We start from the raw sequence: 13,973 nt of genomic DNA, 5'->3' as shown, positions 1-13,973 counted from the left end.
CCCCCTAACGGCGCGGTGCAATTCCACAAAGAAACCGTCTGAAATTTCTTTGAAATTCTTTAAAATTTGTGATGTATTAAATATAAACAACTTAACAACTGCTGGTGTAATTATATAAAATAAAAGAGCACGAAATAGGAGAGAATTAACGAAAGATTAGTGAAGCGCGATACTTCCGTTTTTGTTTTTACCGACTTCCTTTGTACTTCCGGGCGTGTGCACATTCTCTCGCTCTGCGCTTTTTTGCACCATGAAGATTCTAACTTGGAACATAAATGGCATAAGGACATTTAGAGGCAGTATTAAAAATATTCTCGATTCCCTAGATGCGGATATCATCTGTGTGCAAGAAACGAAAGTGACGAGTAAGTTTGTACCGTAGAGTTGTTGTCATGTCTTAGCCTCTCATCAATCAGATCACTGTGTTCATTAACGCGTGAATTGTTCCTTACAGGAGACTTACTTGACGAAAGAACTGCTATTGTTGACGGCTACAACTCCTATTTCAGCTTCAGTCGAGGACGCAGTGGCTATTCAGGTTGAAAACGTTGCCACAATCACTTATGTTATGACAAAAGACTGCAAAGTGGAGCCAAATGTGTTTTAGGTGTTGTTGATGTTACTGTCACTGACGTATACAGACTAACGTGCTTGTGTTGCTTCCATGCATAGGGGTTGCTACATTCTGTAAAGACAGTGCCACCCCGTTTGCTGCTGAGGAGGGTCTCACAGGACTGCTCACCTGCCACAAGGGGGCTGCTGGCTGCTATGGCGACCAGAGCGAGTTTTCTGAAGAGGAGTTGCAGCTTTTGGACAATGAAGGCCGAGCTGTAATCACACAGCACCGAATCAAGTAAGTGGAACTCAATCCACTTTGTCATTTTGTGCGTTTCAGGCGTGTAACTACCTGAATGACTGAGATGTCTGATGACACATTGTTGCACATGTGTTTATTTTGCATCTTTGTGATTCTTGTCTTTTCACCCAACAGATGTCTGGAGCAAATGCAAACACTGACCGTAATCAATGTGTACTGTCCACGAGCGGACCCAGAGAAGCCGGAGCGAAAACAATTTAAACTACAGTTCTACAAGCTGCTTCAGTGTCGGGCTGAAGCTCTGCTGAAGGATGGCAGGTGAGGGCTCAGAAAAGATCACACTGAATATTGATAGTCACTGACAATACACAGTAAATATTGCAGCATTACCTTTCATTATAGCATTGTTATTGTGGGCAGCATAATGTGATTGTGTCATATGTTGTGTCACCAGCCCCTGTCTAATTATGCAGCAATCCAAGTTCATATTCACATTATTGTTTCCTGTTCTTTTCTTTCAGCCATGTGATCGTATTAGGAGACGTGAACACATCTCACCGGCCTATAGACCATTGTGATCCAAGTGACATTGTAAGTACAATATTAGAATTCTGGCAATTTTAACAATCTTTTGCTTATTCTTTAATAGTTGGTGTTATAATAGAATGTTAAAAAGTATAATCTCTCCGAATAATGGAATCATTTTCTCTTTCTTCTCTTTCTCTTCTCTCTTTATTTTTGCTTTATTTAGGGTCACTTTGAGGAGAACCCTGGGAGGAAATGGCTGAATGACTTTTTACACAGTGACTCACAAAGGGAGCCTGAAGAACATGATGGAGAATGTGAGGTAACATCAGCAGATCCCATCCACAGTGGCAGATTCGTGGATACCTTTCGCTATTTCCACCCAACTCGCACCAGCGCCTTCACGTGCTGGTCAACTCTCACTGGAGCTCGGCAGACCAACTATGGCACACGGATTGATTATATATTTGCTGATCACCAGCTGGCCAAGAAGCAGTTTGTTGCAGCTGACATCTTGCCAGAAGTGGAGGGGTCAGACCACTGCCCTGTGTGGGGTCAACTCAGCTGTTCGCTTCTGTCCTGCTTTAAACCTCCTCCTCTTTGCACTCGCTATCTGCCAGAATTTGCAGGCAAACAACAGAAACTGTCCCAGTTCCTTGTTAAGATGGAGCAAAAATCTAACCCGTCTGACACAGGGGATGCATTACCTGGATCTCAAGAACCTACAGAGAGACTGGAGAACTTAAACCCCTCTGGAGCAGGACTCATTTGTGGAAAGAAAAGGATAATGACAGCAGACTCTGTTACCCCTAAGGGGAAAAAGACTAAGATAGTGAAGGCTTCTTCAAAGCTCCAAGGCAACCTCCTTTCCTTTTTCAAACCCAAGCATACTAATGTTCCATCCACTGAAGCCCCTGTCAGTCAGTGTGAAAGCACACTTGGCGTGAATGAAGTGACCTCATCACCAAAGTCCCAAAAAGGCAACACAACTAGTCAAGATGCATCCACAGCCGTAGGCAAAGTCTCAGGCAACACTGTGTGTGTCTCTAATGGGGCCACCAAAGAGGAAAATGGCCAGCAAATGAAGACAAAAGCTGAAACATCCTCACAACCCAATCCTAAACCAGAGTCTTCATTAGGGTTTTGGAAGTCAGTTCTTCGCGGCCCCCCACCAGCCCCCTCCTGTAAGGTCCATGGGGAGCCCTGTGTGCTTCGTACTGTCAAGAAGGAGGGACCAAACATGGGGAAACAGTTCTTTGTGTGTGCCCGTCCTCAGGGACATGCCTCCAACCCAGAGGCTCGCTGTAATTTTTTTGCGTGGGTTGATAAAGGAAAGTGACATGTTTCTTTACAGGTCTGATTAACAATAACATCTTGGTTAACCGAATAAGACTACTAAGAAAAAGTGTTCCATTTTAGAAATGTGTTAATTGTGGATTATATGATTTTTTTTTAAATAAAGACTATTTTTCTATTTCTTTAAGTTAAGTATTATGCATTCTCTTGGTCTAATAACATTTATATAACCTACAATAAGAATGTAGCAGAATTAAAATGAAAGGTTCACTATTGCAGGTGCAGTTATTGATCACAGTCCTCCTCTTTACATGGTGGGACTGTTGGATGTAAGTGTTATAGTGTCCAGCAGGTGGCGATGGTACTGAAATGATGACAAATCTGAGCACAGTAAGGAATGAAAACTTGGCACAGAACAGAGCAACCCGCCAAATTGATACCACCAGCTGCTCACCCAAAGTGTGACCATTATACTGGACAATAAGACAGTAGTTTCACAATAGTAGCCATGTTGGACTCCTAGAAGAGTCTAATTCTCTTCTAAGAGTCTCAGAGGAGATCTGTAAATCTACATGACAGTCTGTCAGTTTGAACAGCCTCGTGCTTCAGCGGGTGGAAATTCTGGATCTGCGCTGGCAGTGGCCAAATATTTACAATTCGATTATTTCATAAAGTAACAGAGCACCACATGTGGCCTGACTTGACTCTGGAGGAACAGGGAGTGGCTTGACTTGTGACATGGCAGGCCTGCTATTACTGCCTCCTCCTCCGTTTTTTTCTCTCTCCCCCTTACAGCTGCAGAGGAACTGCATGACTCTTTTGAAAAGCAGGTTTTGGAAGGCAACCAGGCAAGAGGATTAGACTTATGGAAACGGATAAAGCTGTTGCTTCTCTGTAGACTGAGGCCATCTCTCTCTGTGTGTGAGTGAACCTTGGTAGAGAGGTGAGTACCATAGGAGGGCCTGCTGTCTAGAACACTGGCTGCTTCTGCATGTGAGCCACGACGCAATTTCCAACGCATACATGGAGAATGTTACAAAACATTCTCATCCATATTTCCACTTATATACTGTTTGTTGTATATCTTAATACCAAAACAAGGACAAAATGTTATGCCTTTCTAATCATTTGAGTTGCGAAGGCATTCATGTTCACGTATTCAGTCTGTCTCTACTGACATGCTGGCAGTACGCTGAGCACAGAGGAGAGATTTCATACGAGTCACTGAAATGGGAGAGCAACTTGACTTTTAAATGTTGGCCTGTTTGGTGCATCCAAAAATAAAAGGAAAATGTTGTCACCAGGTGGTCATAAAAACAGTCTTGTACAGGTTTGTAACTCAATATGTTGTTTATGCTTTGGCAGACATAAACCAAAGCTTCTGTTTGAGTGTAGTAGATTTAATTCAGTGTAAGAAGATTTAAATGAATTCGACTTTGAGCGCAATATTTCACACAGAAAGACATTTAAACTGCTCTTGGTATTCTGCCAATGACAAAAGTATTGAGATGTGACATCACTTTTTCTCTCATCAATCATTTCAGATCATTTCAGATGCTGACATTTCTGCTGCCTTTTGACGAAATGCTTTTGCAACAGAAAGGGTGATTTAGTTTTTTTTCCCACAGAGGCTTCTTGTGTCTTGTCTAGATAAGGAAAATGTGGGTGTTTCTTGGGTGGTCAGGCAAAGCTCATATCTCCGAAGAGTTAAGTTGAACTTTATCAACTAACTGAAATTCTGGCGAAAGATTTTGAGATTCTGCTTGAGCTATGTTTGGTCTTATGTAATGCTTGGAGAACGCTCAGTTCTAAGGCCCTGCAGCTGCACAAGATTTAATGGCTCTCCCTGACATAATACAATTACCTGTTTGCATGCAGGATCCAGCGCATGATAACTTGCATGCACAACGTCTCTAAACAGAATCACATGCAAGCCACCTTTAAAAAGCACTTATCTCCTAAGCTAATTATCATCACTGTAACTTCCTGTGGGACGCAAACTATCAGAAAGTATCCGCCCACACACTGACAAAGCCCATCTGAGTTGATACCCAAATTGCTCCGCCTTTTATGCATGACATTGTAGTGACATGGTAATTACCTTGGCCTCCCACATTAACATTAGAAGCAGTGCTGATGTGAGGTAGACGCAGGGCCCATGTATCCTCAACCTGCAGACTATCCAAAAACTGCAGGCAATTCCTTTCTCCTTGCCTATTTAACACCTTTCAGATGTAAACACCAGGTGTGCGGATCCCATTCGTCCCTCTTTATCTGTGGCTACCTGTATCGGGTTTAACAAAGGGTTAAGTATGGGTGTTGCCGTTTCCCGCTCCCTCCCTCACTGACTGTAAGCTCACTCTCACTCTCTCCTCCCTTCACTACCGAGGAGCTTTGGTAGTCTTCTAAGCAGAAAGCTGAATATAAACACTATAAGAGAGGGAATTGACTGAATTTACTAAAGAATTTGATCTGACACTATTCAAGACATCCCACCGTGAAAGGATACATACCCTGATCTTGGCTTAAGGGTGAGTAGCTGTGTATCTTGAGGCTTGGGATGTGCAAGAAGGGAAGGGCTAACTGTCAATAGTGAGCTGGTCTTGCATCAGACAGCAGCCATGTGGCGCGCACTGCTAGATACTATGGCTACAGTAACATCTGCTGTGTTTAACTTGACTCCTGTAGATAAGAGAATGGTAAATGTGGCTACATTTTACATTGTGTTACAGTTCTTTTAGAGCAGTTCAGGTACAGAACACTTTAGAGATTATCTGAGTTTTGCTGGGAAAAGTTATTTTTAAAAGAAAACAGAGGTTTGGTTTGTTTGAGTTTTTCTCTCCATCTTCTTTCTTATCACAGTGTTTTCTTATGTAATGTATATTCTTACAAAGTAACTAAGCGAGTACAGTGGAAAAACCTTGTAGTTTACCAGGTCTGTCAAGTTTCTATGTCACATTGCCATTAAAATGTGAAGAAATTTTCAAACTGTGAGTCACCGTTAGCATTGGATTCCATGGGTTTATGAAAGGTTAATGAGTTAATGTTTTCTAAACATTTATCAATGATCTAGTAGATGTGTGTTTTGGCCTTGAGACATGGGAATTGGTCGGGTGCTACATAGATACTCAAACCAGACTTGACCTTAGGCGAGGCTAAACAGGATCCAAGGCCATCTGCACTTTCACTAAATATTAGACCACATTTACACAGATAGCGTTTGTTTGTGTCCGTATTGAACTGCTACAACCACGTCTATTTTTGGCAACAGGCCTGTTGAAGCGTAGGAATATAAAAATTCCTGTGTAGTGTAAAACTCCTCAGGAATGGCACAGTGTGATGTGAGTGTGTCCTTTGGGGTCAGATGGGAAACCCTGACAGTGGTCTGACCCCAAGAGGGTGGGAAGTATCTCATGACCCCGAGGCAGAAACACAGACCTACGCTCATTCCCAGAGTCTCTGTGACAGTTTTGTGTGGCCAGGGACAGATCAACTTTAGGCCTTTGATAAAGTTTGTTATTTAGGGAATCTCGTGTCACACAAGGTTTAAATAATATAGAGCCATCACAAGCAACAGTTTCCCTTATTACCTAAGAACAATATAACAATAGTTATTAATTCATTATGATTGTATAGATATCTGCTTCTTGACGCCTATGTCCTGTTGACTTATGACCGGACAAAATAAGATGACATCAAACATCTGTGTACTCATAATAGAATCTTCCTTTGGTTATAAATGGTTTGTCCAATGTGAACTCTCACATTGTATCTGTGCCAGTCAGTCGCATAAACAAATGTGTCAAGAAAAACATGAAAAGACGAAAAACCACAGTCGATCCCAGTGGAGTACCACTAGGCACTGACCTTGCCCACTCGTCTGCTAACCAGCCTATAATCTCACTGGGCCCCTGCCAGTGGTTCTGGAGTTTGGGGGAGACCTCTTTCTTGCACATAGGACAGTATACCTATGCTCTGTCCCAGGTGTGTCCCCAGCGTCGGGTGTCATGTGCTTGCTTCTGGCGTGCCCCAGTATTGGCTTGTGCTTGGTGGATAAAGTCATGAGCCGTCTGGAGACAGTCGCCATAAGTAATCCATCACGCTACCCCCACAAATCCCTAGTTCAGGTGGAGCTACAAACATCAAATCCACCAGTGAGCAGCAGTCTTTGTCAGGGTGGAATTAATGTCCAGTGGCCAGACTCTCTTCCTTCTGAGAGGAAGGACTGGCCAGCCTCTCCTTATTTTGGACAAAGAAGCAGCGCTGCCTGAATCGCCTCTCCAGCGCCATAATCAAGGCCTGGAGGTTCCATTGCTCAAATGTGTGAGCGCAATTGCAGCGCTTGTCCTTCCAGCACCAGGGCCAGGTTGACCTTGGTCTCCTCACTGCTCCAGCAGCTGTGCCATTCTGCCAGCTTGACCTGGGATAGGTAGAACTTCAGCTGCTTCCAACCGTTGTATTTTGGCAGCTTGACTGCCGTTCTCGGCAGGGCTGGGTGGTACAGCAGGCTGTGAGCGGAGACCAATGGGTAGACAGCCGTGGGGGTCAGTAGCTCGATGCCGGCGGGGGTGTCCCCAGTAATCCATCTGGCCACAGGGAGGCCGAAAAGCACTTGGGGGTGCTCGGTCGACAGCAGGTCTGCCCCTGTAGCACTGGCTCTGGTTGTCAGGGGGCAGTAAGGAAGTGGCGTGCTGAAACCTTCAGGGGTGCTGGAACGGCCTCCATCTTCTGTTGGCAGATCTACTTGGTCTCACAGATTCATGTTTTCATTCTCACCAGAGTCGTCCCACCTCTTACACCAGAGATGATCAATTATGAGATTGGAAACTGAGGAGGGATCTGACAGCATTACCAATGTCCCATTCACTGTCCTGAACTATTAGAAGTACAAAGTTATACAAATTGTATGCTATAAATACCATTCATGTTACAACTTGCAAGATCATCCCAACGGGATGAGTCACTTTCAGCAGTAAAGGCACACGTGTAACCGAGACATTAACACTGTGATACATGGAATAACCATTTTAAGCACATAATCACATTGAATCCTCCAGCTGCTACACTATTTTCATGCACGACAGAAAATAGTTCTGGAAATACTTATTTAATACGTATTTAGGGCTACTGTATATGATGTGTTGACAAGGGAAAAGAAATGGAAAATGTGATTTATATGGTATTACAAATGAACCACTTGTGTTTGTTTTAACATTCTTCTAGGTAAGGTCAGCCATTTCATCAAAAACTTTTGAAAGTCAAATCACAGCATCGGCAACCAGAATGGAGCTGGAGGAGAAGAGAAATGGGCACTGCAGGGAAGAAGGGTAAGATAACAATAGAGACAAAATAATAAGAGGAATCTACCAGAATTACAGTCTTGTATGTTAACACTGACGTATTGTGTATCTATTGTAGGTTTGATGGGCTGGAAGCGATGGCTGAAGATGATAAGTTCCTCCCAAATAAAAGCGGCGGGAAGAAAGAAATTGCTTTTACTGACGTGAGTGCTTGTGTCATGATACAAACATGGGTGCTACTCTGTTTGTTTATCAGACTTTCTTGTTCTTAACTTGGGTTACTGCGTGTTCATGAATGGGTTGTTCTGTTCTCTTCCAGTTTGAGGGGAAGACTTCATTTGGAATGTCCATCTTTAACCTCAGTAACGCCATAATGGGGAGTGGAATTCTGGGATTGGCTTTCGCAATGTCCAACACCGGAATTATACTTTTTATGTGAGTACACAAGTCACACACACACAGCCCCACACTCGTCTGGCTTTTTCTGGTATTTTAGGTATGTGTGTGGACCCAGTTATTTCCCCTCTAGTACCCAGGGGGAATACATTGATTTGATGAATGTGTCTTAGGGTTTATTTTGCGCATGATGATGTACAATTTATCCAAATATGGCCTCTCTCTACCCTCTGTAATGTTTGCTTAAAAGAACAGAATACACCCATTTGTCTTAAGTTATTCAGCCATAGTCTGATGGATTGAAGACATTTTTAGTATGTGAGGTATTTCGCTAGTCCTTTTTTCTCTGAGTTATTTTAAGATTAAAACTTTTGTTTATGTGCAAGGTTAGAATTAGGATTACATTCAAATTAGGGTTAGGGGATACAAATAGAGTCAACTGAGAGTTCCTATGGGAAACAAGAAGGCTTACAAGGGTGTGTATGTTAGTGTCATTTGACTGCCTGTGTCTGTATTTGGTCAGGTGTGCGTGCATCCGTGTGTGTGTGTTGTGGGGGAGGGGCTGTGTCTGTGACGGCATTTCCTTTCCGTCTCCCTGTGTGAATGGTTTGTTGAGTGGTTAAGTTGCTTGCATACAAAGCCCCAAAGCACCTGAACGTGCATTAGAGCTCATATGCGCGCGGCCTCCCTAAATGAGATTTGAGTGGTTATAAATAGTCCGTAGTGATCAGATCCAAAGCACGCCTGCCCTGATCAGGCCTGTGCTATGTGGCGGTAGGGGGAGGAGGAAGAGGAGGAGGAGGAGAGAAGCTGGCAAGCCAGTTTCACAAAGCCAGACTGACTTGTGTGGGAAGTATTCCACAAGAGTACAAGCAGTGTAAACGTGTGTCGTAACAGAAATAATATTTTTGCAAAAAAAAATAGTTTCAATTAGTCATGTTTTTAATCTGAGCTGAAGAATGGAGTGACTCAATTCTGGGTTCTGTGTTTCAGAATCCTGTTGGTGTTCATCGCTATTCTGTCCGCCTATTCAATTCACCTCTTACTGAAAAGTGCTGGAGTTGTTGGTAAGTTTTCACCAGACAGAGCTTGGATGAATAAGCATACAAGACCACAATGTCACATCTCCTCATGACATAATGTTTTTTAGGCATCCGGGCTTATGAGCAGCTTGGTTATCGAGCTTTCGGTCAACCAGGAAAAATGTTGGCTGCCTGCATCATAACCATACACAACATCGGAGGTACAGTCACCTCATGTCCACTTTTCACGTAATCTCATATAACAAAGGCAAACAAACAGACATTAAGATCTATTTTGTGTACTTTCTTTCAGCAATGTCCAGCTACCTCTTCATTGTGAAGTCTGAGCTCCCATTGGTCATTCAAGTCTTCCTTGATAAACATGAAAACACAGGGTGAGCGAGCGTGACGGTCACATTTCAGCTATTGATTCATGTGTAGTAGAGTTGTGTCATTGTCTCATAGCATACTGATTTTGTTTTTTCATTTGTTCGCCTGGCCTCAGAGAGTGGTTCATGAATGGAAACTACTTGATCCTCATTGTTAGCGCTCTCATCATCCTCCCTCTAGCACTCATGAAACAACTTGGTACGTTTTTCCATTCTGTTGTCACTCTTAAGTTTTTACTCCTCCTCCCCCTCCATTAGCTCTTTTCCGTTCATTCTTGTTTTATTACCTCATCATTCCAGACTCTGTCCTCTGTCTGTGATCATCGTAAATCATTCGTTTTTTTCATCGCAGGTTACCTGGGCTACACTAGCGGCTTCTCCCTCTCCTGTATGGTGTTCTTCCTCATTTCGGTGAGTATTTGTGCTTCCATAGAGCACAACTGTTGTTCCACTGCTGATACTGTCGCTTTAACGTTACTGGGCGTGTCTCTCCAGGTTATCTACAAGAAATTCAACATTGCCTGCCCACTGCCTGATGTTCATCCTAATCTGACCCATATTGCTGACAACTTCGCTGCCATGAATGAGACGGGTGACTCATGTGAGGCAAAGCTGTTTACCATGAACTCCCAGGTGAGATCATACCACCCACAGTATCCTATTCCGCCTTGCAGTTGTGTTGTTCCTGCTTTGGTTCCGCTGTTTGTCTTTGTTTTAGTTTATGTCAACGCAATCATTTGATGAATTTTCCCTCTTGGACTCTTTCAGCAGTGTTTTGTTGTCATTTCATACCTATCATCTTTTAGACGGTGTACACCATCCCGATCCTGGCCTTTGCTTTTGTTTGTCACCCTGAGGTGCTCCCCATCTACACTGAGCTGCGAGAGTGAGTCAAACAGAAGCAACAAAATGTGAATTATTATCTATTATTTAAGGATTTTAAGTATTAATGTCCGTCTCTGCTTATTTTCACCCCAGTGCCAACAAGAAACGCATGCAGCGTGTTGCCAACGTCTCCATCCTGGCCATGTTTATTATGTATCTGCTCACTGCTCTTTTTGGTTATCTCACTTTTTATGGTAAGATGTATTTTCTTTACCCCTGAGAGTCAAACATCCCTTTGGTCAGATGTTGTGAATAACACTTCCTCTGCTCTCCTGTGTGTAGCTGGAGTGGAGTCTGAGCTGCTGCACACATACAGTCAAGTGGACACCATGGACAAGCTGATCCTTTGTGTGCGTTTGGCTGTGCTGGTGGCCGTCACACTGACTGTCCCCGTGGTTCTCTTCCCGGTGAGCTGTACATCTTTTGTGACAGTTTAACCAAACACACCTTTGTACCCAAGGAGGAGATGGCGCTGTGTTTTTGTTGTCATGGTTGTGAAAGAAGTTAATGAAGAAACCATAAAGATAAAGCCCATCATAAATATCATATATTAAAATGATATGCACATTGTGACATAACAGCAGAAGGCACTGATTAAATACAGAAAAATAACAAACAAGAGATCCAAACACGATAAAAGGGTTGAATTTCAAATAGAAAACAGAACATCCCAAGCTAAAATGTATTTATAATTGTAAAATTTAAATCAACTTATAATTGCACAACCAAAATAATCTATTTGTGAGCAGATCACAGGTTCTGAGCCATATTTTAAACAAAACAGCAGAGGACCTAGAATTGAGCCATGCGGCACTCCACACAGATTATTGGATACAAATGTTAGATTGGAATTTTGCAAACCAGTTAGTTAGTTAGTTAAAATACTCAATTACCTGCTGCATATGTTGAGTGGAACACTATTGGACATAGGCAACAAACACATGGAATAGTTAAGAATTGACTGTATTGTTTTCATTAGTCAGGCACTTAAATCTTTTCTACACTTAATTAAAACTTAATTACAGACACTCGCAAGCATGCTGCACTTCTTTTTTCACTCCAGACGCAAATGCCAAAGGTATTTAGCTTCAGGCAAGCAACACAAAATGGCTGCTGCAGAGTTTTGGGATGTGCAGCCAGTGGAATACTGTACTCTACAGATCCTCCTCCTAAATTTAAAACACTATAATCATAGCTTTTTGGTTATTTTTAGTAGTTCAGGATCAACCACAGCAGACTGATCCCTGCATACAACCCCACTGTGTGAGAAGCGTGAATCTGTCTTTGTTACAGTGATGGGTGTTGGCTCTGTGTAAACCTCCGTCTCCTGTCCTGTTGTCCTTTTGTTGTCTCTTTCTCCTTCCGTCAGATCCGCAGAGCCGTGCTCCAGATCTTGTTCCCTGAAAAGCCTTTCCACTGGGGCAGACACATTGGCATTGCATTTTGTCTCATCTCCCTGGTCAACGTGCTCGTTATCTTCGTACCATCAATCCGCGACATCTTTGGCCTTATTGGTATGTCCGGCGCCTTTTATACTTTATAGTCTGAACTATCGTGCATTTACAAAGTTTAGTCGCATATTTGTCTATAATGTCAATAATGTGTTCTGCAGGTGCCACATCTGCCCCCAGCCTTATCTTCATCCTCCCCGCAATCTTCTACATCCGAATTGTTCCTATAGACCAGGAGCCTTTGAAGTCCAGACCCAAGATTCAGGTAATGCTCAGTTCTTGTAACCAACAGAGATTATGAATGGAGGTATTTGAATTGTATGAAATAACAGTGGTGATAATGCTAGTTGCTTTGGTTTTGAAGTTTAATAGTAATGTAAATTTTTAGAAACAAGGTCCTGGTTACTCATAAAAATCTTTCAAACTCACTGTTCCTGGTCTTCATTGTGAGCCATTGTGTCTTCATTTTTAAAAATGTAATTTTTGGATACTGCCACTGTATCGGAATCGCAGCAGAGATTTCAATACCTGCGTACATAAAACCAGCCATTCATGGTTAGACGCCACCGTAGATAAGCAGGGTAATATTTACCGGTTTTGTTAACACAGATGTGGTTCTCTCTTTTCTTCCCTTCCCTCCGCTGCTCTAGGCTGCGTGCTTTGCTGCGGTGGGGTTCATCTTCATGGTGATGAGTTTGTCATTTATTATCAGTGACTGGGCGACTGGAGAGTCTCGGAGTGGAGGTGGGCACTAGCCATCGCTACTGAATGAGGTACGAAGGACAGCATGCCAATGAACGTGTTCCCCGTCATTAAATTTCCCCCGATCTGCCAAGTACTCAACGAAAGCCGAACATGAAGGTTTGGCCGCACAAGACGAGGGATATGTGATCAACCTTCGCCTCCAAAAAAGCATTTTGACCTTTGGTGGAGCAAAACAAACATGTTCTGTAATGGAGAAGACTGAATAAAACCAATACTGTGAGTGTGACATTCAAGATGTTGTTTGGCAACATTTGTAAAGATGTTGGACAGACAGCAAAAGAAGGAGGTGGTACAATTAAAGGATGAGAGGGAATAGCTTGAATATCCCTTCTTCGGGAAGCAGGTGCAGGGTACGTTTCCAGTTCCACGGAAAGCTCAGTCGCTGCCAAAAACCTACATCTCTACATCTCAGTTTTACATTCGTTAGAGCCATATTGCAACTTTTTCCACTTCCTGGGATTTAGCCATAGACAATAAGATGTTCCTTTGTCATTCAGCAACTTATTCATCCATGAACTGTTGTTACTTTTAAATCACAGATCCAGCTAAACATGAACACAGAGGGTTTGATAGCTGTACCACACTAACCACGGCAATCTGGTCAAAATTCCGTTTTGATGACTTTTACAGGGGGCAGAATTAAAGTGTTAAATGTGTCGTCTTATTTATGTATTGTAACACCATGAACATGCACGTTGTGACATTGATCTGACCGATACCAAAGCATTTTGCACGGTTTGCTGCTATTCATGAAGGTTCTAGCAAAATTTGCGATCGTCATGCAAAGTCATCAGGTAGAGATTTGTACAAATTTGAGGGGTTTTGTTTATCTCCTTATTTGTAAACAAACCAAAGAATATCATTTTTAAAAGAGTTTCCATTTTTGGTTTGGCCGTTTAAAAAGTGGCCTCTAAAAAGTGTTTTTAAAAGTATGCTGTGTCCTTTTTCACAGTTTCAGAAACAGTTAAATGTGGGGTTTCTGTTCAGTAAGAATGGAATCTGTGTTCTTCCTCCTCCTTTGTCTTTAACATTTGACATTCAAAGATATTTTGATGTTGTTATTCTTCCTGTAAATTTTAAATTAATTTGTCAACAAAATAAATGTCATTTGTACATGTTTTGAGTTT

The 13,973-nt window shown here is 42.5% G+C and overlaps 2 protein-coding genes across 3 annotated transcripts; both read left to right on the top strand.

The window, feature by feature from the left end:
* Positions 1-205: 205 nt before the first annotated feature.
* Positions 206-2,800, top strand: apex2 (APEX nuclease (apurinic/apyrimidinic endonuclease) 2). The gene is made up of 6 exons (XM_076166381.1): positions 206-365; positions 455-538; positions 673-853; positions 992-1,135; positions 1,339-1,408; positions 1,569-2,800. Exons 1-6 carry the CDS (start codon positions 251-253, stop codon positions 2,679-2,681), a joined length of 1,707 nt encoding a protein of 568 aa, XP_076022496.1. The 5' UTR covers positions 206-250; the 3' UTR covers positions 2,682-2,800.
* Positions 2,801-3,427: 627 nt separating this feature from the next.
* Positions 3,428-13,964, top strand: LOC143012811 (sodium-coupled neutral amino acid transporter 3-like). 2 transcript variants are annotated; one of them, XM_076166130.1, is made up of 16 exons: positions 3,428-3,581; positions 7,862-7,965; positions 8,057-8,141; positions 8,258-8,373; positions 9,328-9,401; positions 9,485-9,577; positions 9,670-9,751; positions 9,862-9,944; positions 10,098-10,156; positions 10,241-10,378; positions 10,552-10,631; positions 10,724-10,824; positions 10,913-11,037; positions 12,000-12,144; positions 12,243-12,346; positions 12,732-13,964. In XM_076166130.1, the coding sequence occupies exons 2-16, from the start codon at positions 7,922-7,924 to the stop codon at positions 12,834-12,836; spliced, it is 1,434 nt and encodes a 477-aa protein (XP_076022245.1). In that variant the 5' UTR covers positions 3,428-3,581; positions 7,862-7,921; the 3' UTR covers positions 12,837-13,964. The 2 variants fall into 2 exon arrangements, with proteins under 2 accessions (XP_076022245.1, XP_076022244.1); XM_076166129.1 differs by lacking the exon at positions 3,428-3,581 and adding an exon at positions 5,028-5,169.
* Positions 13,965-13,973: the final 9 nt, after the last annotated feature.

This window comes from Genypterus blacodes, unplaced genomic scaffold (assembly GCF_046128005.1).
Source record: "Genypterus blacodes isolate CSIRO-AG114 ecotype Tasmania unplaced genomic scaffold, CSIRO-AGI_Gbla_v1 ptg000156l_1, whole genome shotgun sequence".
Lineage (NCBI taxonomy): Eukaryota > Metazoa > Chordata > Actinopteri > Ophidiiformes > Ophidiidae > Genypterus > Genypterus blacodes.
This window is presented reverse-complemented; position numbering and strand designations above follow the sequence as displayed.